The following is a 24147-nucleotide window of genomic DNA, read 5'->3' as shown; positions in this document are numbered from 1 at the left end:
TGGAGGTTTGCTCACAGTTTCAGAGGCTTTGTCTGTTTATTAGCACGGTGGGAAACACGGCAGCATGCAGACAGAGAGTGCCTGCCAGAGGAGCTGAGAGTCCTACATCTGGATCCACAGCAGCAGGGAGGAGAGAGAACCTCTGAGCCTGCCTGGCTTGGGCCCTGGAAACCTCAGAACCAACCCTCAGTGACACGCTTCCTCCAACAAGGCCACACCTACTCCAACAAATGGTGCCGCTCCCTAAGCATTCAAATGTATGAGCCGATGGGGACCATTCTTATTCAAACGACCACAGGCCTAAAAAACACACACTGGCACCGTCATCCAGCCCATGCGATCTTCTTAGTTTTGCCAATTTGACAATCAATCTTCCATGTTGAATGTGTTAGGGTTTTGACCATTTTATCTTCCCGGTTCCATATGACAAATTATCGGTTGAGTCAGGTGTTTTCTCACTTGGCCTTCCCTTTCCTGAAGATCATGCCTCCAAGCTGTCATTATACGATGGATTTGTATAACAGGATTTTTGTTGTTGTTGTTTTAACAAATCTCACTTCCAATTTCTCCTATTTGTACAACAATACCAAGTTTCTAGTCTTATTCCAGTACCTGGACAAACACACTCCTGTGGGAGACCCACTCCCACTTTTACCCCAGGGCACTCTTGAGGAGGGAGAAGTGAGAAATATTTAGATAGAAGGATAGAGGGGAGAAAGACAGATAGAAACACAGGATAGCTCGGGAGGCCCTGGATCCTTATCCATCAGCCCCTTCTGGCTCTTCTAAAAGGCTTTTTAAAGGAATGCCAACAGGTAGGACAAAAGCCCTCCCCTTGCTAGATCAAAGCACACTGCACATCCAAGTGCAGACCCTTCCAAACACCTGATAACCACACACATGGTCAAGCAATCCTCTAATGCAGCTCTGCTGAGTAAAGCAAGCTCAGATCTCACTAGGAAACCTTTGTGGGCCTCCACACACTCCCACATGTTTACATACACATACAGACACAACCATTCAAGAATTATATTTTCTCTATAGAAAGTCTGTGATTCATCCAAGGTATCTGAGATCTGACCTGCACATTAATACTTCAGCCTTATGTCTCCATGTTTCATCCCTGGGATCACGTGTTTAAAGTTCTTTCTATTCACTAAACACACTTTCTTTTCCCACTTCATAGATATTCAGCACATTATTTTCTAAAGATTGTGTTATCTTCCAACTTTTTAAAATCTGTCTCTTTGTGTATGTTTGAGTGTGAGTGTCTGCATGCTACCCATGTATGTGGAGGTCAGAGAACAATCTTGGATGTCAGTCCTCACCTTCTACCTTGCTTGAGACAGGGTCTCTTGTTGTTTGCATCTGCATCTGTCAAGGCTAGCTGCTTTTGGAGCTCCTGTCTCCACCCCATCCGTTTGTAGGCATTACAGATGCTCTGCTGTGTCCTGTTCTGCTTTACATGGGTTCTAAGGATCTGAACTTAGGTCTTCACGTCTGCCCCCCATCCACTTTATTGGCTGAGCACATCTCATAGTCTTTTTGTAGCTTAAGTTTTCCTGCCTGGCCCACAGTCAGGACAAATCTCTGTCACCCGCCAGTCCCACAGCCACTCAGACCCGACCAAGTAAACACAGGGACTTATACTGGTTACAAACTGTATGGCCGTGTCAGGCTTCTTGCTAACTGTTCTTACAGCTTAAATTAATCCATTTCCATTAATCTATACCTTGCCACATGGCTCGTGGCTTACCGGCATCTTCACATGCTGTTTCTCATCGTGGCGGCTGGCAGCGTCTCTCTGACTCAGCCTTCCACTTCCCAGCTTTATTCTCCTCCTTGTCCCGTCTACACTTCCTGCCTAGCCAATGGCCAATCAGTGTTTTATTTATTAACTAATTAGCAACACATTTGCCATACAGAACATTCCACAGCACTTCCCCCCCCCCTTTTTTTTTTCAAAAGGAAGGTTTTAACCTTAACAAAGTAAAATTACATACAATTTGGGAATTTGGGCATAGCTTCTCTTACTACTTCCTGCTGGAGGGGGGCGCTGTATCTTATGGGGAAACAAAGAAAATTTTAGGATTATGGAATAGTCCATGAGGGTGTATCGTCTGAGCGAGTTGCCTTCAAACCATTCTGGATGTTGGATCATCTGGGCCATGGTGTCATCGGAGACCTTTCAGGGGGTCTTGGCTGGTCAAACCTGATGTGTCTTAATCTGGAACAAATCCATAGCCTCTGGCTTTCTGTGGAAACAAAAGCAGAGTCTCCTTTCCAAAGTAACATATCCTTATATCCAAATTTTGAAGTCAAGGTACCTTTAAAATATACATTTTGGCATAACTCAACAGCTTTTACAATCAAATGTTTTTCTGCAGTTAAAAGTCCCAAAGACAACACAATGCAGATTCTCTGTGTAATATCCATTTTTACGTGGCTTATTTTTTATACTACCTTTACTGTCTCTTTAAAGACTTTATTTTTTAAAACTAGGTATTTGTTTCTATAACTCTATATATCATCTTTTTTGTCTCTTTCAAGCCTACGTATCTTTTACACACATTGTAAACTATTACATCTGAATCTGTCTTATTGTGAATCTGTTGGTTTAAACTGCAGCAGCTGTGGCTGCTGGCTCCGCCCATCTCAGCTTCCCAACATGGTCATGGTACTTTACCACCAGCTCTGGGAGCTATCGTGGGTCTATGCTTTTATCCAAGCAGCGTGTAGCCCAGAAACTTCTTTTTTTGTTTTGTACTAGCAAAGTCTAAATCCACCATGCAGCTTAATGTGCCACTTGCAGAGGCCTTATTCCCGCCATATGCTAGGAACCCACCAGTAGCTCAAACTGGCAGCTGCCGCTCATTTGAGAGAGACAATTAGGAACTGTTTTTAGTTCCATTTTAGAATCTTTTTTCTCAGTTTTTAGGTGGAAACTCTTGCCACCACGTTGGGCGCCAAATGTAGATGTATCCAACCTTCTTATTAAATAAGAAACACAGAACCAATGCAAAGAAGAAAGCTAAGAGGTCAGAGCTAAGAGCTAAAACCTTACCCTTCCTCCTGCGGTGGTCCTACCTCTCCGAACCAGAGCTACCCCTGTGTTAAAGTCTTTATATAGAGTTCCTGTCTTGCCTTCTCATTGGTTGTAAACCCAACCACATGACCGCCTCCTCACAGCCTGTCTGTATAGGCCTCCAGGTTTTCCATGATTGGTATTAAGATTAAAGGCATGTGCATCCAATAATGGCTGTATCCCTGAACACACAGAGACTTACCCAGCTCTGCCTACCAAGTGCTGGAATTACAAGCGTAGGCTACCACTGCCCTGCTTTCCTATGGCTTGCTAATAGCTCTGACCCCCGGGCAACTTTATTTATTAACATACAAATAACATTTTAATACAAATAAAATATCACCATATCTTTTATCTATTTTTATTTAACATATGGATCCATTGTTTGTGTCTGTTGTTGATTAGAATGTGTTAAAGGCAGAATCCTCGCCTTAACCTTCATGTCATACCTTAACCCCTTGCCCATTCTACCCATCAATCATCGTATGATCATTGAAGAAGGCATTCTTAAATGGTGGGCTAATTGGCTAACTGAAAGACAAGAAAATTTCACCATACCTTTATTATTTGTAAGAAGCATTGCTTATGTACTTCCAAAAGTAAAAGGATAAACAAAAGATACTATATAGATGTACTTAAAATGCACATTGCATGAATCTGAGCTGGAATATATATAAAAGGAGGTAGATGTTTTACTTAGTGCCAGTTCATTCATTCAGTAACATCTGTTGAATACAAAATGTGTGCTGCTAGGCCCTAGGGATATGATACTGATTCCACTGACTAAAATCTATTCCTTCATGTGGCTTGTATTCCAAAGGAAAACACAGACAGTAAATGAAATATTATGCAATATCTTATGCAAATAGCTTGTTGAATTTAATAAACCAGAATAGGTGCTTAGGAAGTGTGGGAGGTATGTTGAGGGGGTGGTAGTAACAACTCAAAATAGAGTGTCCAGTATTTTCTCTTCTGGCATAGGAAAAAGTCAATATGTCTAAGCATAACAGAATTAAGATCGGCTTGAATACATGTGCCTCAGAAAACATGGCTCGAAATATTGTCTTTATGGTTTAATTTTAGTTGCTCTGAAACAAAGACTTCAAAATGGCAGCTCAGGTGGATTTTTAGTTGAGTGAAGAATAGCTCTCATACACATGCAGTTTGGAGTCAGTCTTTCTCCGGCTGGATCATTACCAAGATCCTAACAAGGAAAATGAAGAAATATAGATGCTTCAGGGATCGAGTAACAACTTACCTCCTATATCCAGCATGCTTCTCCAGAGCCTGCCAGTACCAGACTAAGAACTAAGGATTTCTTGGCAAAGGAGCCTCACGTGCAGAAGGAATTCTGGGGTTTATGTGGAAACTGAAGACATATCTTTTTACATTACCATATGAACAATTTGAACATGCAATAGAAACTCCTACAGGTTCACTCTCGAAAGGTTTGTGGTTCAAAAAGATTACGTTTCTTCCCCTAAACTCAACATGGCTTCTTAGCAAACAAAGTAAAGCATTCTTTTCACAGTGCTGTGTAGTAAAAATTACTGTTAATGGAAACAACTTTTCAGCTTCATAATTTATTGTCTATAATGTGACTTAAATAGCATAGCAGTCATTGGAATGTATCCTAGAGTAAACAGAAGAGGAAATTGAGTCTCATTTAGCTACAATGATACCAATAAGGGGTTGGTTGGGGGTGTGGCTCCGTTAGGAGAGTGCTTGCCTAGAAAGTACAAAAACCCTGGGTTCCATCAGCAATGCAAACTGGGTGTGGTGGCTCATGCCTGCAATCCCAGCACTTGGGAAGTAGTAGTCTCAGAAATTCAACATCTTTCTAGGCTACATAATGAGGTTGAGGTCAGTCTAGGCTACATGAGACCCTGTTTCGGTGTGTGTGTGTGTGTGTGTGTGTGTGTGTGTGTGTGTGTACATGCATGTGCACGTGTGTGAATATGAGGTTATACTGCAGTTAATGTGAAGTTATGTACTAGAGCGTGACCCCATAATCATTCTACTGACTAATACTGCATCACAGCAAACTTTCATTGGAATAGGAGAACACAGGCAGTCTGTGGACAGTGAGGGCTAGAAGTGAGAGCTGTATTAACGCTAACAAGAAAGAAATGGAGCTACATCCCCAACCCCTTATTGGTATCATTATAGCTAAGTTAGACTCAATTTCCTCTTCTGTTTACTCTAGGATGCATCCCAATGACTTCTATGCCATTTAAACCACATTGTAGACAATAAATTGTGAAGCTGAAAAGTTGTTTCAGTGAACAGTTTTTGAGAAAGCCCAAACAAACTGATTTCATAACCTGCTTAGGGTCTATATTCCCATTCCCCTGCGAGGGGCAACCAGGAGCTGTGTGGGTGGTGTTGCTGTGTGTGCGTGCGTGTGCATAATCAGAGATGAATGACAGAAAGCTAATAACGCTTCTCAGATTTCTCAAGGATCTTGTCTTGCTTCCTCTTTCCTCCGGCACTGCTGACCATGTCGAAAGATGTTTAGTTCTAGATAATTCTATAATGAGGCATGACATCACCAGACCACATAAATAGATACTATATATACAAGTAAAAATAGATTTAGCCAATTTCTTTTCTTAAAAAGGCACAGAAAATGCTTACCTGATATACATTAGTGTGAAACCTATTTTGGGCTACCTCCTGGGCCATTTCAAACAGATTTTTCAATTAAGCTTCCCAGCAAACAATTTTCGTTCATTTCTCCGGGAACTTTAGATACAGGCTAATGGGCAGGTGTGTCATGCTGGTGGTGCAGCTGCATAGCCTCAAAACATGAAGACAAGGAAGCAAGCGTTTGTAAGCTGAAGTCACAGGCACAAAAGACATCTTGTTTTTCTATTAGTCTGAAGCAGAGTCTCAAATTACCCCACCTGACATGGTAAGGCTTATGATAAATACCTTGATGTAGTCAAATCCCCTTGCTAAGCAACAAAGTCCCGGGAGAATAGTTGAGATGCCTCATAAGATTCTATATACAGTAAGCCTCCAATCTGCGTGTATAAAAGCAAAACTTGCTGTTTAGAATGAGTGCACCTGGGCTTGGTAGCGCACGCCTTTAATCTCAGCCAGCTCTTGGAGAGATGGAGGCAGGCAGATCCTCGAACAAGGCCAGGAGGCTCTACATATAGAGTTCCAGCCATCCAGAGCTACTTAACGAGGCTTTGTCTCTGCCACCCTGCCACCCCCCCCCAAAATAAACAGAAAAGTAAATAAATAATAAATAAAATAAAATAGTGCAGCAATTTAAGTAACGCACTTTAGGCTAACTGTAGTATAGAAACTAAGACTTTTCGAAGGATTACCTATTTGTCTTTATTTTAGAGAAGGGTCTTTAAAAATGTTGCTCAAGGCCTGGAGAGATGGCTCAGCGGTTAAGAGCACTGGCTGCTCTTCCAGAGGTCCTGAGTTCAATTTCCAGCAACCACATGATGGCTCACAACCATCTGTAATGAGGTCTGGTGCCCTCTTCTGTCCTGCGGGCATACATGCAAGCAGAACACTGTATATGTAATAAATAAATAAATCTTTAAAGGAAATAAACAAAATGTTGCTCAAGCTGTCCTTGAACTTCAGGACTTAAATGATCCTTCTGCTTCAGCCTGCTGAACGGTAGGCCTGTGTTACCACATCCTGCTTGTCTGTTTATCTTTTTAAGACAGAGTCTCACAAAGCCCAGGTTGTCCCTGAACTCAAAATATAGCTGAGGATGACCCTGAATTCCTGATCACCCTACCTCTACCTCCCCAGTGCTTCGATTATAGGTGTGTATAATGCTCCATCTAACCCCTGGTACAATCATCTACCATGCCCCACTTTTTGAGGTGCTGGGACCAAAGCCAGGGCTTCCCACCTGTTAGGAAAGCCCCCTACCTCCACCCCCAGCCCCCGGCCCCCAGCTTATCTGCTTTATTTTTTATTTTTTGTACTTTCCATCTTTCTAGTGGAAGGGATTTCCAGTGTAGGATCTGTTGGATGTTTTACAGAGATGTGAAGTCTCTTCCTCACAGCGGTATTCTCAGCCCTGAGAATCTTGCCGTGACACACTCGTTTGTGCCTGACGGTCGGTCCCGCCACTAGCTCTGCGGCGACATCCAATTTCAACTCCGTTTAAGTCATTCTTGCCACTGCGACTGGCAAGCCCTTGCTCCTCTGTGGGTTCCCTCTTCTTTGCAAGTGATCTCTCCTGGCGATGTCACATTAGTGATAGATTTCAATGTCTTAGAGACTGACTGTTTTATTTCACCAGTGTCACAAATGGGTCTACTTTTATGGGGTTTCATCCCTTTGTCAAGGGGGAAGAATTAATAAAGAAATATCAGGGGTCTGTCAAGATGGCTCAGTCATTAAGAGTGCCTGTTATTCCTACAGCAGGCTGGGGTTTGGTTAACAACCCCCATATTGAGTGGCTCACAAGACCTGTAACTGCAGATTCACGTAATCCAGCCTACCCTTCTGGCCTCATTAAGCACTTGCATATATGTGTGAATACTTCCACACAGACTCCCTCCCCCCAAAACACAGAAAGAATAAAAATAAAATCTTAAAAAAGTAAGAAAAAAAAATCAAGGACTGACATGGCGGCACATGCTGTAAATTGTGTACCTGGGAAGCAGAGGCAGGAGGCAGTATGAATATTAACTTCAATGGCAGCCTGGACATAGAGCAAAAGCCTGTCTCAAAAAAAAAAAAAAAAAAAAAAAAAAACCCAACCAACCAACCAAACAAAAAAATCAAGGACTAGGAGTGCAAATAAGTGATGGAGAACACAAAAATCCTTGGATTGTCCAATTCCTTGATCCCTACCACCACAAAGAAACGGACTGTAGATCAGTTATTTAACATTTGCTTTCCATGCTCAAGGCCTTGGGTCCATCTCCAGCATCACATTCCCCTTCCCCCACAAGGTAGGCAAAATCCCAAGCAGAGGAAAGATTAAACAGCTGTGTGTCTAAATCAGTTCTTCAGCCAAGGGTAAAGGGAACCGGAATTCTTTGGTGGCCTTGAGCAGCATTCCCAAGAAGACGGTGAAATGGACAGCCGAGGGCACCTTTAACGATCTCTGTGCCACCGTCCTGGTGAGGGATTTGTGTTCATCCTGCCGAGCGTTTTTATATCCCTGCTCTTGTGGATGGGGAGACAGTGTTAAGTGTGGTGGCTGCATCTGACTGAAGACTAGTTTTGTGAAGTTACTTGACACTCTTAAAAATGGAAATGGAAACCAGCACTTGGGAGGCAGAGGGCGGGCAGATAGATCTCTGTGAGTTGGAGGCCTGCTTGGTTTACATCGTGAGTTCCAGGACAAACAGAGCTACATAGTGAGACCCTGTCTTTAAAACAAAAAAAAAAGAAAGAGAGAGAGAGAGAGAGAGGAGAGGAGGGGAGGGGAGGGAGAGAGAAGAGAAGAGAGATACTTTGGCCTTATAAACTGCTACTGATCTGAGGCCAAGTTTGCTTTATGACTGAAAGCCAAAGTTCTGACAGTTCCCCCCCCCCCCCCCCCCCCCCCCCCCAGAAAACAACAAAGGCTCAGAGTGAATTTACATCTTCAAATTGTTTCAAGATCGTTAAGACATGTGATTAACCCCTGCCTGATGCGGATGCCAGCTCTTCTTCCTGTCCGAAGAAAAAGGGAGCTAGTTGGTACCACCACTAGGATTCTAGCCCTTCAGACTGATGCTGAACCCTAAGACTGAACTTCATATGGATTTTTAAAGAAAGCTTCCCTTCCTGCTTTCCTCCTGAAACCTACAAACAGAATGGTAGGGAAAAAAAGATTGGTTAGACATTTAGAATATTAGATGGATTGGACCCATTAAACAGAAAATCGTGATGGACAAAGCTGAGCCAGGGGGAGATGCAAAGGCGGCGATCGTTCAAAGTTCGTGCCTAGCAGATCGACACATCCTTTACATTTCTTTTTCTTTTCAGTGCTGGGATTGAACCCAGAGCTCTGTATATGCTAGGCACTTCCACCGAGCTACAGTCCCCTATTTAATTTAATTCAATTTACAATGAGTCTGAGTCTCCCTAAGTTGCTCAGGCAGGGTTTTGGAACTCACTCTGTAAGCAGGCTTACCTTGAAGTAGTGAGCTCAAACATGCTTTACATCCACCATTTTATCCAATTTTTACCTTAAAAAGCAAGTTTTCCTGTGGCTTAGACAAATCTATCACTAACACCAAGGAAAGAAGTCATCACGTAGGCCCTACCTATGGTAACTCAATACTGGCACCAGGATGCAGAGATGGAAGCTCATGGCAAAGGAGTATTTTCTGTTACAAAAACAGGCCACTCGTCAGCATCCTCGCTTGGCCTCCAGAGTGCTGGGATCACAAGCACACACCACCACTTTGGGCATCATCTTATTTTATTTATGCATTTATTGGCGGTGCTAGGGATGGGACCTTGTGCTCCCAGGCAAGCCCTCTGTCCCTGAGCTGCATCCGAGCCTTCAACTTATTTTCTTGATGTTGGAGTACCCCAGGGCTCATTTCTTGGTCTTTGTTTCTGTAGCTACATCACAGAGCTGATTTCAGCTGATCCCATAACTTTACATACCATCTACACACGGGACAAGCTCCACATTTAAGTTCACTCCAGACACACACACACACACACACACACACACACACACACACACACATATCATATGGTCCACAGGTATTGTTTAAGTGTTTAACAAAGATCTCAATTTACTCTTTCAAAGACTAAAACACCCCCCCCCCCTTGTTCTTCCCCACTCTCTCCAATCTCAGCAAATGAAAACCCCCAGGACCATCGAGGACATTACTTTTTCTTACACCCAGCCCATCAGCGATTCCTACTGAGTGTTTTATCTTCTAGGACCTGACCACTTCTTCCAGTCACCCTGACTCCAGTCCAGGCCATCTTTCTTTTTCCATCCCGACTAGGCTAACCCGGTATGCTCTTTTCACATCCTGAATGTGTATCACTTGCACAACTAACCGTAATCCTTTTTTGGTCAGTAATGGTCTCATTCAGCCTCAGCTACAGTAGAGAGCCTCGGACCTTAGCAGGCACCAGCACCATCTGGAGGACTCCTTTAAGCAGGGAATCCTGGCTCTACCTCGAGGTTGCCGAAGCAGTTAAGTTTGGAGTGGAACTGGAGACTTCCCATCTCTAAGTTCCCAGGTGTCTCTTCCTCTAGCAGGCGTTCGTGGAGAATCCCCCACCTTCCTGCTCTACCTTTTCCTCAACAGGACAGGCATCTTGCTGACGGGGATCTTCACTGTTTTTTGCCTTAGCCCTGGGCACTCATCCCTTGCGTTACTCAAGGTTCATGTTGATTCATCCGTGTTTAACTGATACCTCAAGAGGCCTTCCTGATCACTCCTCGTCCTACAGCAAGCCCTATCCTCACCGCAATTTATTCTTCTTCACAGTGGGGCATCCATCCTCGGCTTATTGTTTCTCTTATCACGTCCAGATCGGCAGCAGCTTGCTAAACTCAGCGGCCCGCGTTGGCTCTGTCACGTCCCCCAACCTCTGCCAAGCAGGTGCTCATCTCAACTTGCCCAAGGACCAGATTAGGGAACACCCAGGAAAGACCCCTAGCTTCAGGCTTGGGACACCCGATTCTTTTTTTTTTTTTTTTTTCTTATTGCCTCGGTTTCCCCCTTTGGAAAGGCAGCGATTGGCCTGCCCCCCCGCCCCCCCGGGGGGGGGGGGAGAGGCACTCAAAGAGGAGGACGGACGTGCACACGCCCGTGAATCAGAGCGAGCCGTGCAGAGGCGAGCGAGCGCCCTTCCTCCGCACGAACCCTCCCCACCGCGGCCCATCCTCCAGCCTCGGTCCCGGGGTCCCTCCGGGCACCCGCTCGCCGGCTCGCCCGCCACCGCCTCCTCCAGACGCCGCGGAGGAAGGGGCGGCGCCGAGGGAGGGGTCCCTCCGCCGCGGGAGGCCGCAGCGCCCGCCCGTCACGGCGTCGGCGCCGGCCGGGAGAACCCGGAAGTGGCCGAGCAGCGCGCTCGCCCGTCCCGCCGCCGCCGCCGCCGCCGCCGCCGCCACCGCCGTCGCCGTCGCCGCCACCGTCGCCGCCGCCGCCGCCCCGCACTCGGGGGAGCGCGGGAGCCGCGCCAGGCACAGGAGCGCGCGGGGCCGACGGGCCATGGCCGCGGGGGCCGCCGCCGCCGCCGCCGCCGCAGGTGGTGGCGCGCGGTGAGGGAGCGCGGCGCCCCCTCGGGGCGGATGGAACGCGGCTGGGCGGCGGGCGGACAGTGCCGGCGGCGTCCGCGGCTGGAATGGTGCTGGCGGCGGCGGTCGGTGCCTCCTGCGTTCTGAAGCCCCGCGAGGAGCCACAATGGAGACGCCGCCGCTGCCTCCCGCGTGAGTGGAGCGGGCTCTTCCCCCCCCCTCCATCCCACCCCAACCCCAACCCCAACCCCAACCCCGGGCGCGCGCGGCGGGCCGGCGGTGCGGCTTGCGGAGGGCGCGCGGCGGGGGCCCCCCCACCCCCGCCACCCCCGCTGCGGAGGACACGCCGCGATCGCGGGGGGCGGCGGGCGAGGGGAGGCAGGCGCCGCGGGGCGTGACGGGGCGCGGCGCCCGCAGTCCGGAGGGTGACCGCGGGGCCGGACTCTGCTTCCACCCCCCCCCCCCCCCCCCGCCCGGTCCCCTCCCGCCACCCCGGCCAGGCGGGCATGGGTAGGGGGTTCCTAGTCTCGGGGCGAATTGAACGTCCTGGGATGGGGCTGTGCGTAGGACATGGAGCGGGGGTTGGGGGGGGGTGGGGTGGGGTGCCGGGGGGGGGGGGCGGAGAGACTGCGATCGCCCTGTGGGTACCCCCTTGGAACGCATGGGCTGCTGCTGCTGTCCATCTCGCCCACCCTTTTCTAGTAGGGAGCGAGAGAGGATGCACAGGAAACTGGAAAGTACCAGACGCCCGGAGTCTAAAATGAATGCGATCTGAGGTTTGCTTGCTTCTCGGAATTTCTAATAAAATTAATATCCAAGGAGCTTTTTCATCACTCCAAATGAGCTGCGGCCGTTTTAGGGCATGTGATCTCTTACCTGGCGCTGCAGAAAATCTTTTATCCAGAAATCAGAGCATCTCTCGTTCCCTTGGTACCCGGGGCACGTTGGTAGTGTTACCGACCTGTTAGGCACAGGTGTCTTTTTTCCTTGGTGCCCAAGTACATGCAAGATCACCTGCAACAAAATTACTTTCTAGAAATAAGGGCTGAAAAAGGTTTTCGTTTTTAAAAACACCTTTATAAAAGTGGCCTGTAAATCCCCAGGAGTTTGAATTCCGCCCCCCACCCCCACCCCATTCGTCAGTTTAACCTTTACGAAGGAGCAAAGAGTCCTTTGGATCTGACTTTTCAAACCGCAGACAAACCTCACTCTAAAAAGAGGTGTACCTTTTCATTCGACCTGATTCATGGAACCTTACCGGGTTTTCAATGAGATTTGCCGAGCTCCACTCCATCACAGTTATACCTCGCCAGCCTCTTGTGGCTGTTTGGCAGAATTCCAGCTAAAATAAGGCTATTTGGTTTGGGCTGAACATTTTTTTCTTTTTTTTTTTGGTATTTTGGGTCCTTTTATGAGATCGAATAGGATTATAGAGCCACAGTTTCTGTATGTGCATTACAGGATTTTGAACTTGAGTGGAACAGGTCGTGGGGATCTGAAGAGTGGATGACAGGAGTCTTGGCTTGCCTCTTCTGGGCTGATAGAAATGATAGAAAAAGCAAGGGATCAGATGCTCGCAGATGGTGGTGGCTTTGAGGCTGTGTGATGTGCTCTCACGCTCCCCTGGCAGGTTGGGAAAGCCTCCTGAGTGCCCTGGGAAACATATCTGTAGATTGCTTCAGCAGCTTGAGTATAGTGCCAGCCCATGGGGTTTCTGACCAGGCTCAGAAGCATTGGTGGCAGAATATACTTTCTGCATACAGACAACATACTGTGTGTGCTATAGAATGTGTAGGTAAGTTACTTATGGTGAACTGGCCCTTCCCACGGTCCCCTTTATGTTGATTCAACGCAGTCCCTTTTTACTTTTGGAGCAGAGAGAACTGAAGGACAGAACCAGAGGCTCTTAGGACGAAGGTTCAAAAGGAAAAGTGTGTGGAAAAAGAGGCCCTAGAGGGAGAAGAGGCATTGAAAATGGTTTAAATTGAAGAAATGAAGTAGATGTCCAGCTCATTTCTTTGGTATTGATACTTCATCTGTAGTTCTGGAACTAGACAGGCTTGAGGTGGAGGAGAAATCCTGGAGTGCTGAGGTGGAGGAAAGAGCGGTAGGAACATCTTTCAATCACCGGGATTAGAGCTGCAGAGACCTCTTCATTCTTCAATCCATTTGATTAAAAATACAAACAGATTTTATTTCCACTGGTTAGATCCAGACTCAAGCCCCATCTAAAGCTTGTTACCTTGCTGCTTAGATGTCTGTAGATTAGAAACCGATGTTGACATCCTGTCCTCTGCCTTCTTTGCCTGTTCCTGCTAACTTCCTTTCACCTTGGATCATGCTGTCTGATGTAAGAGACTGCAGGTGAGGTCTTTGCGAGGGGACAGGCTGGGTTTCCTGCCTAGAGCTGGGTGAGGGTGGAGGCTCGTGGAAGTCGCTGGGAGCACCCAGCTTTTTCTAAGCACCGAGTGTTAGCCTGAGCTTCAAGATAAAGAAAGATGTTTGACCTGGACTTAAAGGGCCTTAGATAATATGGTTGGGAGCCGGGACTCAGAGTTCTCTTTGTAGCCTCTGTTTAGTAATTCATTCAGTGTGCGAATTCTTGGATGCCTGTCTCTGCCTGGCACTTCTCATAGCGCTTTTTGTCTGGGCTTCTGGGAGCTAAGTTTACATTGTCCTCTGGTACCACCCTACTCCCCTTAGCCTATCTTGGAGGGGTGGCAGGCATCTCTGCCTAGATTCTTATTTCCTCATTTTGATCTCTTTTCTGCCTTTTCCACTCTGCCTCCAACTTTTCCTCATCCTTTGGGGAGTCTCATTGATTGCCACTGTACTTCATGTTTCTTGTTGGTTTTTTTTTTTTCATATTTGAATGAATGAATATGTGTGTGTGTGTGTGTGTGTGTGTGTGTGTGTGTGTGTATTGAGTCTCTGTTTCATTGGAGGTCTAGGCGATATTAAGACCATGGGACATTTACTTCTGGTCAAATCTGAAAGATGTACAACCAAAAAATTAGGTATCAATTGATGTGTCGGGGAGTTTGAGGTAGTAAATGGAGCCGTGCAGAAGGAATGAAGACTGAACAGCCTTGACCTCTGGGATACTGTTCATAGTTTAGCCTTTACAGTTGTTTGCGTGAAGGAGTTTCATAAGTATTAGGCTGATTGACGACGGTGAGGTTCGGATTGTGTGAATCCCTTTGATGTCCCGTATGGACCATTTTTCTCTGCTCTTGTTTTCTTGCTAGCTCCTGCTCCCAAGCTGTCTTACTCTTCCTAGCCCCATGCAGCCTTGCTTTTTCGTCATTCAGCCGAGTAATGATGCCTCAGGTGCAGCCTTATCTGCCTTCAGTGGGTGATTCTGCATCACTGGAGATGCTTGTCATCAGAGCTGCTCCAACACAGCCAGACAACTTGTTAGCCGTGCTCTAAGGGCTTTTAGCTTGCCAAAGATGGGTTGCATCAGAGCAGAGGTTTCAGGTGTTTGGATTTCTTTGACTTGTTTAAAGGAAAAAGTGAAGTTCAGCATAGAGTTGCCACGTTTTTTTTTTTTTTTTTTAATGTTGCCAAGTAGAAGTGTCTGTAAAAGAGTAATTAGCAACTGTCATCACTTATCCAAGGAGGGTATTGTAATACCATTCTCAAATAGAAGAAAACGTCTCAGAGGGATAGGACTTTAGTTGTATAATTTGAAGTTGGTGAAAACTTGTTTCATTGCCTTCATTTTGTCCCAGAAACAAAGGAACTTGTTGAAGCCTGAGGTTTGTAGTGCATTGGGTATGCTGCAGGACTGCAGCTCTTTCTAAGATCTGGGCTGCAAATTGCCAACCTTGCAGTATAATGGCATGTCTTTCATAAAGGGCATTGGAGTACATTCTTGTTTTCACTTAATTAGTCTTAGATATTGAAGTAGAGCATCTCTCATTTCTTTAAACATTTTCTGTTACATTTTTATTTTATGTGCTCTCTCTGTGTGTGTATATATATGTACGTACATCCACATGGGATTGTATACATATGGAGATCACAGGACAACTTTCAGGAGTCGGTTCTCTCCCTTCACAGTGTGGGCCCAGGGATTGAATCTAGGCAAGGACTTTTACCTGCTGAACTATTTCAGTGGCCGAGTTCAGGGTTTCTTCTTCTTCTTCTTCTTCTTCTTCTTCTTCTTCTTCTTCTTCTTCTTCTTCTTCTTCTTCTTCTTCTTTGATATTTATTTAACATCTGCTATGGCTAAGTTTTGGAGATTTCTCAGAAAACAGAACAAAATCTTTTCTCTCCTGGTTGAAGCTGATAGTAAGCAAACATAATTGTTGGACATGTTAGAAAATAGTAGGGGCAGGGATAGAAGATAGAGAGATAGATGTCATTCAGGTAGCCTCAGGGATGTCTTTGATGAGGTGGCCTGAGCTCAGGTCAACGGGAGGACGTATTGAAGGTGGAGGGAAGAGCAAGCAGGAAGGTGTCTTTGCACGTTTTTCCCGCCGAGGTAACACCATTGCAGCCGGTGCGCTTGGCATCTGTACCCTGCACCTTCCTACATTTCGGATTGTTGACATCTGCTCACATATTCTGACTAGTTCCCTTCACAGATTCTGTCTTGAGAAGCAGCCTTTGCTTTTTATCACACCACTTGTTTTGGACTCCCCCTTTCGTTTTTCAGTTGCTGAATGTGATTTACATAATTTCGTACTTACTTAATCTTCTCAACAATCTTATCGTGTGTGTCTCCTATTATTATCTTTTTGGCTAATGAAATGCAAGTTAAATTGCTTTCCCTAGCTTATACGTATTTGAAAAATCGGTGTTCTAATCTCTGTGTTGATCACCTTTTTTTTTTTGAGACAGGATGCTGCTGTGGCCTGGAGCTCTAATCCTCCTGCCTCAGCTTCCTTAGTGCTGATGACAGAACTGTCCCACCAAGCCTTGCTTTGTGGTTCCTGCAGCAGCTCACAGGCAGCGCCTGTCCCCCTCACTAGTGGGTGGGTCTTGGCCAGTTCTTCTTAGTCTACAATTCAGCTCCTCTGTATCCCCATCTGTATCTTTCTGTTTATTGTTTTTGGAGACAGAGCGTCTTACTCTGTAGCCCAGATGGGCATGAGTCTCACAGTGTAGCCTAGGTTGGCTGTGAACATGTAGGAATCCTTTTACCTCAGCTCCTGAATACTGAGACATCTCTATCTTCTTTTTAAGTGTTTATTTATTATTATTATTATCATTATTATTATTATTATTATTATTATTACTACTACATCTGGACTGCAGTTTCCTCTCCCTCCCTCTTCTCCTCCCAGCCCCCTTCCCATGCACTTCTCCATTTCTATTCAGAAAGGAACAGGGCTCCCATGCATGTCAATCAAACATTGCAGTAAGACCTCTCATATTAAGTCCTCTCATATAAGTCTTCTCATATTAAGGCTGGGCAAGGCAATTAATTTTGAGGAATAGGGTTCCAAAGTCAGCAAAAGAGTCATAGACAGCCCCAGCTCCCACTGTTTGGAGTCCTATAAGTAGTATATACCTCTATCATATATATGCAGAGGGCATAGTCCAGTCCCATGCAGGCTGCCTGATTGTCAGTTCCGTCTCTGTGAACTCTATGAGCCCAGGTTAGTTCTGTGTTTGTTTTTGTTTTTTGTGGGAGACATCTGAATCTTAAGTCAACACATATCTGTGTTCAAAGGGTCTGCAATCTTGGGCTTCTGTTGGAGTGCCTACTCTTAGTTCCGGTGTTTCTAAGGGTGAGTTCATAAACCCGTTATCAAACTGGCTTTCCTTTGTAACTTTGCCATGTAGGGAAGGAATAACCATCCTCCGGTCCCTAGCACTAAACGCTCGCCTAGTCTCTGGCTTCCTTCTTTTCCTCATGGTCCACACCTTGTCTGTCTGCAGGAGCTGGAGAGGCTTAGGTTCCAGTGTCTGTCGAGTTCATTACTTCACACCTTAGTCATGGTCACCTTAACGTCACCTCCAGTCAGGCCATCGCCCCTTAAATTCTTCCGTTTCACTCTTCGCCTTTGAGTCCGTGTGTTACTTTAAACTTTCAGCATCCTAGAGTCATGTTAACATGGCTTGTCAAAGCCGCATACTTGGCTAGGAGGCCTCGGCCCGCCGTCATGTTGACTTTTAGTCCAGGGTCATTATGTGCCTTGTCTTTGCAGCATCTTAAGCCAGGGGTCTCGAGCCCTGCCTGGTGCTCCACACTCCTCTCTCTACTTAAAGTGATATTGGAGTTCTTGTGGGGCTGAGTTGAGTGTCCCCCACCACTCCGCAGTTTCATTTATTGAAGTTTTGACTTCAGCCCCTTCGGGATCATTGGTAGCTTCCTATGGAATTTACAGTCTTGCATATATGTCCTGACTTGTGCCATTTCCTGGCATTTAGCCTTGACTTCCCCATTTAGATGGGAAATTAGAGCAGGGTCTGGGGTCAGCCTCTCTTACCCTGCTTTATTCCAGGCATGCAGTGGGCATTTAGGAAGCGGTGATGTGTTTGATTTATTAACAGCTATGATTATTTGTACATTTCTAATGACTTCACGTTGAGTGTTGGCAATTAAAATTGGAGGCCAGGAACGTGAATAAAATCAAATGGCCATATTCAGTTTAGTTCCTCACTTCAACACTTTTCTTCTTTATGCTTGCACTCATGGGGATTTAATGCTTAGACAGATCCATGAGACAAATAGACCAGGGGTAATTTTCTTTCATACTAATCCAGGGTCACTTGTTTAGGGTTGGGCATAGGGCATAGACCTGACTACCACTTGGTCCTCCCAACTGGTTCCTGTCTGAGTGGTCCTTCACCACTCCCATGAAGATGATAGAAAATTGAGCCCATCATCTGAACTGTCAGGTTAGATTGCTGCTTTGAAGTGAGGACCACGCTAGAGAAAGTAGCACAAGAAAAATAATAAAAAAAAATAGGAGTGATAAAAGACGTGGAGATGCTTGAAATGGCTCATCGCCCTCCGTGTCTCCATTTTATCATCTGGTGAAAAATCCTTCTCTAATCGTGCTTTGTTAATTGTTTATGAGATATTCTTTAAAAGATTGATCTTGCATAAGCCGCGCTCTCACCCCATCCCTTTCCTGGTAATAGTCACTGTCAGGGACACAGAGTGCCTGATGGTGCTGTTTGTCATGTAGGTGGGAGGGAAGAGGGGAGAGCTGGGTTGAGCTGAAGTGAAGCTCTTTACAGCGCCATTGTTCTACTATCAGAGAGCAATTATGCTCCAACTTCCATCAACCTCTCAACCTCAGACATCCCACCCACCTCCCCCTGCCAGCACGTCCCCCACACTCAACAGAAGCCACACTACCAGGTCCCAGGCAGAGAGGAGAAGAGATGTCTCCTCTGCCCCGCAGTAGGCTCAGGGCTCTGCTTTTTTAACTGCTGTTCCTTAGTAAAATTGAGCATGCCTGGCTTTTCTAGATGTTTTCCTTTCCAGCTCTGGGAAATCAGAGCTATACCTTTAACAGCAACAGCAACAGCAGCAGCAACCACACACATAGGTATGCAAAGGTATGAGTATGAGATTGTGAAGCGTTATTCGGCATGCACAGGATAGGAATTTAATCTCACAAGATGCGTTATCCTCAATTCTAAGGAGCTACCCAGGGAAGCTACAATCTAATCTTTCTTTTTGGTGGTCTGGGAATCTACTCATGGCCTCACACAACCGAATCAGTGTTCTGTCACCCCTGAACTGTATCCTTAACCTCTTCTAAGCTCTGTGTATAACAGGGCAGACATTCTCAATTACAAAAAAAGCGCCATATTTATTTGGTGAATACCACAAGTTCATAGATTACAGTTTGTGCAATGGCACCTTTAAAGTCCAATTAATGCTTAAATTCCATACATTTGAAGAAAAATTGCCTTTAGAATATTTCAAAAACTTCACAACACTACCATAAAATAAGTGTTGAATGAGGAACCTATTGCTTTTCCCGATTCTCAGTAATGTGATGATTCTTGGGAAGCACCATGGGAGGAGGCTCTGAGGGCATTTTGTTGGGCAGTTTTGTTATAGAGTGGTGTGATAAATACTTGTGAAGATAGTCGCTAGAGTCTAGTTTGCCTTTCGAGTATCTGGTCTTGTTTTAAGTGGGTCGTGGCTTCTGAAAGTTAAGTCTGGCAGGGAAGACTTGGAGAACCCAGGAGAAATATTATAAAGTACTGGGAAACTTGAGAGCCGCACAGCAGGGATGGAGACTTTGAAAACAACAGCTGCTGACGTGCACTTGGCAGAAATTTGTGAGTAATGGTGGGTGACTCACTGCAAGCCGGGAGTCTTGCAGCTTTTGAGGTGAACAGGCAGAGAGGGGAGAGCAGAGAAGGTGGCCACCCAGGGGTAGCCGAGTAGTTACATCCTCCATGTGACAGTGTCTTTGGTCCCCTGGGAAATTTCACGGCCATGTCATTCCCATGACTTGTAGGCCGTTTCTACCGGAAAACACCAAACTTATAAACAACCCAGATTTTTCTAGAGCGCTTGTTCTCAATCTGGGATGATCAGTCTGGGGTGGGAGGGTAAGTGGGTGGCAGGGTGTATTACATCACCTGTTGTTGTTTTTTAAAATCATGCATAGCTGCTTTCACCCCTACCCCCCGAGAGACACCACCATTCTGACATACTTATCTCTGAAAAGGACTTGCCTGGCTCTTTCTATGAGAAGGGATGGATTTGCATAGTTTGAGAAACTGATTGGGTTTCTTTTTGTGGTGTGTGTGTGTGTGTGTGTGTGTGTGTGTGTGTGTGTGTGTTTGAGTGTGTGCTTGTATGATGTGTGTATGTGATGTGTGTGTGTCTGCATATATGTATGTATGTGGTGTGTGTGTGTTTCAGTGTATGTGTGATGTGTGTGTGTGTGTGTGTGTGTGTGTGTGTGTGTGTAGGTCAGAGACTGACTTGTAGAGTTGGTTCTCTCTTTCTACCGTGTGGGTTCTGGGAATCAAAAAAATCAAACTCAGGTCCTCAGAATCAGGCTTGGTGGCTTTTATCTGCTGAGCCGTCTCAGTGGTCCTCCATCTTGTTTTTTGAGACAGTGTCTCTCTTGGATTGCATCCTGGTAGGCTGGCTGGGCAGCAAGCTCCAGAAATTCTTTCCTCTCCTCCCCAGTGCTAGCATTACAGGTGTGTGTTCTATGCCCTGCTTTTCACGTGGGTGCTAGGGAATCAAATTTAGCTCTCCATGTGTGCACAGCATGGTCTTTACCCTCTGATCCATCTTTCCAGACCTAGATTGGGTTTTTCTGTTAACCTTTGTGTATGTGAGTGTGGTATATATGTGTGTGGTCTGTGCACACATGCATGTGAGCAAGCATTCCTGTGCCAGAGAAGGATGCTGGATGGCCCGCTCTGTCCCCCTTTACTCTCTGTTGCTGTGATAAACACTATGACCTAAAGCATGTTGCGGAGGAAAGGACTTATTTCATCTTTCCTTTCCTATGGGTTACAGTTCATCCTTGCAGGAAGTCGGGCCAGGAACTGGAAGCAGAAATCATGGAGGCTGCTTGCTGGATGGCTCTAGCTCTCTCTGCTCATTTTTTTATTCTGCTCAGGTCTACCACCCCAGGGATGGTACCATCCACAGTGGACTGGACCCTCCTCCCATCATCAACAAGCAAGACAATTCCCCACAGACACACCCACAAGTCAGTCAGATGGAAACAATCCCTCAATTGAGGGTCCCCCTTCATAGGTGACTCTAGTTTATATCAATTTGACAAGAAAACACTTAACCATACATCCCCTGTCACTCGAGACCTATTCATTTTGACACAGTGTCTCTCTGAGCTTGGAGCTAGGCTGGTTGCCACCGAGTCCCAATGATCACCTGCTCCCCACAGTGCTAGGATCCGAGGTGTGTGAACAGCTGTGCCTGGCTTTTCGTTCTGGGATCTACACCCAGGCCCCCATGCTCACACAGGCGCTTTTAGCCTCCGATCATCTCTCCAGCCCTTTTCTGATATTTCTATTCCCCATCCTTGAAAACAAAATCAAAAACCGCTGTTCCAAATCAAGTAATACAAGAGAGATTATCGGTCCTGTCTGAGTTGTTGGCATGCTTTTAACCCTTTGCCTGGTTTTGAAATCTTGACTATCTGAGGATTCTCTAGGTTGGAGTATTTTCCTGGTGTCTGAGGGTGTCATGACTGCCACAAGGCAGAGTGACAAAGTCACCTCAGTTACAAAGCCAGCCTGGGAGTCTGTGGAGTCAGTCATTCAAGGAAGGCTCGAGGATTACCTCCTTATACAGCATAGCTGGAATTCAGACCCTCAGAAACGGCAACTCTATCAGATATGTGTTTTGATACCAATAGGCGATTGAGTGGCCCATTATCCAGTAAGAACAGTGTGGAATGTAGAGTTGGGAAGAAAGGTAAAGGGACTCTGAAAAAGCATCTCCTTTTGATACCTTCAAGAAGGCAGTGGCCAACTGTCCTGGTGAAGGCTGCTCTTTGTTAAGAGGGGAAGCAGGGCACACATGGTATGGTGTCGAGGGTAAACTTTTGCACACACACCCTCACTGTGTGCTGCCCCTAGTAGCTACAGTTTCCACCACTGTGGTTTTAACATGGCGTGCCGCGTCTGTTGCTCCATTCGGCTAACAAATGCGACACCATCTAACACAAAAGCCACGCAGGACACGAGGAGCTAGGAGAAGGACATTAGTGTTGGGAACAGCCTGCGCAGTACGGCTGCTGTGTTCGTAAGCGGCGCTCAGTCCAAGGACCACTTAAGGAAAGCCAGTGCATGCCTGGTGCCTGCAGAGGCCAGAAGAGTTGAATCACCTGGAACTGGAGTAACAGGCGGCTGGCTGTGAGCCACCATGCCAGTGCTGGGAACCCAACCCGGTCTTCTGCAAGAACAGCAAGTGCTCTTAGTTGCTAAGTCATCTTTCGAGCCCCTCTTAATTACTTAAACATTTTAGACCATTTTATTATTTACTTATGTTGCGGAAGGTAGGTGCATGCCACATCACATATGTGGAGGTGGTTAGTAAAGTCAGTTCTCTCTTTCCACCATGTGGGTCCCTGGTATTGAAGTCAGGTTGTTCAGCTTCGGGACCAGTGCCTTTCTTTACCCACGAAGAAGACATCTCATGGGCTCCTGATTTCTTAAGTAGGGGTCAAGCTCTTGATTCTTTTTTTTTTTTTTTTTTTTTTTTTTTGGTTTTTTGAGACAGGGTTTCTTTGTGCAGCTTTGCGCCTTTCCTGGAACTATTGATTCTTAAATAACGCTATTCTGTTTAGGACAGGGTCACATTGGCTTGCATTCTGAACATTGAAAACTCTCCTATGATTATTTCACTAATCGCCAGTATAAAATTCTCTCCCTGCTGGAGTCTGATTGAACTATATCTGTGTGTATGCTGTGTATGTAGGAATTCCGTATGGCATGGCTAGAGAGGGAGTTTGCCTGGGTTCCACAGACTTTCTGTGGGAATCTTGTTGTTTCCTTATCTGTGAGATTGGGAATGTCTGTCTTTTATAGTCATGTATCTCCCCAGCCCTCTCCTCCTTCTGCCTTTTAGGCTTAAAGATATTTTCCTTTCTAAGATCTTTTTTTTTTCTTTTTAAAATTTGTGCACATGTGTGTGGGGGTATGTACCTGTGTGTGTGGGTGCATGTTCATATTTGGATGTCAGAGGTCAATGTTGTATGCTTCCTTCTCTTACTCTGCACCTTAGTTTTTGAGGCAGGGTCTTCTCACAGAACCAGGACCTTGCTGATTGGCTGGAAGACTGGCTCTGGGGATCCTCCATCTGCACTCTCTTTGCTGGGGTTACAGATGTACTTCACCGCTCCAGGCTTTTATGCTAGAAATCCGAACCTAGGTCCTTTAGCTTCTGTGGCGGGCACTTCCCCAACTGAGCTGTCTCTACTGCCCTCTAACTCCCTTTCTTAAAATTTTTTTCTTTTTTTTTTTAGGTAATTATTTCATTTGATGTGGTGGTGTTTTGCCTGCATGTATGTCTGTACACTGTGCTCATGCCTGGTGCCCACAGAAGCCAGAAAAGGGTGGCGGATCCTCTGGAACTGGGTTTACAGAAAGAGTTAGGAGCTGCCCATGTGGGTGCTGGGAATTAAACTCAGGTCTTCTGGAAGAGTAGCTAGTACTCTTTAACCATGGAACCATCTCTCCAGCCCCAGGACCCTTTCTTAAATCATTCTGTACTCTCTCCCCCGAAGGCCGTAGTTAATGGAGTGTGCCTCCCCTCATTTCACCCCAGCAGTGGAATCTGCCTCTAGAGGCAGTGAGTGCCCTCTGCTCATTCAGTTGTTCAGGCTCTAACAGTAAGTCAACAGGGGAAAGTAGAACTTGGGCCTGGTTTTGGTGGACAGCCCGGTAAGACACCATGTACGACACTAGTGCTACTCAGGCACTAGGGAAGTTGAGCAAATTACGCTGAATTTTCTAGGTTTCCTCGATGTTGAAAACCTGCTTCTTGGCTTCAGAGACTGTCAGGGTATCCAGCCTGCTTTTTGGCTTTGTCCATAGAGCCAGTGACTCTCAGAATTCTGTCGCCATCTAAATTAAAAAAAAAAAAAAAAGAAAGAAAGAAGAGTTATGGTGCGTACGTGTGTGTGTCTGTGTGTGTGTGTGTGTGTGTGTGTGTGTGTATGTGTCTCTGTGTGTGTGTCTGTCTGTATCAATGTACAACTCTTGAGAGTTGGTTCTCTCTTTCTACCATGTGGGTCCTCGGGATACAATTTAGGTGATTAGACTTGATCACCTATCTTACCAGTCCACTAGCTAGATTTTGCTTTCTGGCTCTAGGCTCTATTTTCCTGTTGATTTTTATGTCCCCACATCAGTACCAACCTGTGTGAAAATCTTTCTACATCCCAAACTAGTTCCA

The 24147-nt window shown here is 46.0% G+C and overlaps 1 protein-coding gene and 1 long non-coding RNA gene across 3 annotated transcripts in view; one reads left to right on the top strand and one right to left on the bottom strand.

Annotated features, from left to right (window-relative positions):
- Positions 1-3628: 3628 nt before the first annotated feature.
- On the bottom strand, positions 3629-8623 carry LOC128119155 (uncharacterized). Its single transcript, XR_008221481.1, has 2 exons — positions 5723-8623; positions 3629-4289 (listed from the first exon to the last, which is right to left on the bottom strand). It is a non-coding gene; the product is annotated as an uncharacterized LOC128119155 (long non-coding RNA).
- A 2696-nt stretch (positions 8624-11319) lies between these two features.
- The window catches only part of Klhl2 (kelch like family member 2), a 112221-nt gene continuing 99393 nt past the window's right edge, over positions 11320-24147 (top strand). The window contains exon 1 of one of the 2 annotated variants that reach the window (XM_052752362.1): positions 11320-11468. In XM_052752362.1, the coding sequence (XP_052608322.1) occupies positions 11443-11468 (26 nt within the window). In that variant the 5' untranslated portion in view covers positions 11320-11442. Of the gene's footprint in view, positions 11469-13621; positions 13641-24147 lie in introns of those variants that run through there. The other variant, XM_052752361.1, reaches the window with a different exon arrangement.

This window comes from Peromyscus californicus, unplaced genomic scaffold (genome assembly GCF_007827085.1).
Source record: "Peromyscus californicus insignis strain IS unplaced genomic scaffold, ASM782708v3 Scaffold_23__1_contigs__length_62951481, whole genome shotgun sequence".
NCBI lineage: Eukaryota > Metazoa > Chordata > Mammalia > Rodentia > Cricetidae > Peromyscus > Peromyscus californicus.
The sequence above is the reverse complement of the archived record's forward strand: the minus strand, read 5'-3'. Positions and strand labels throughout refer to the sequence as shown.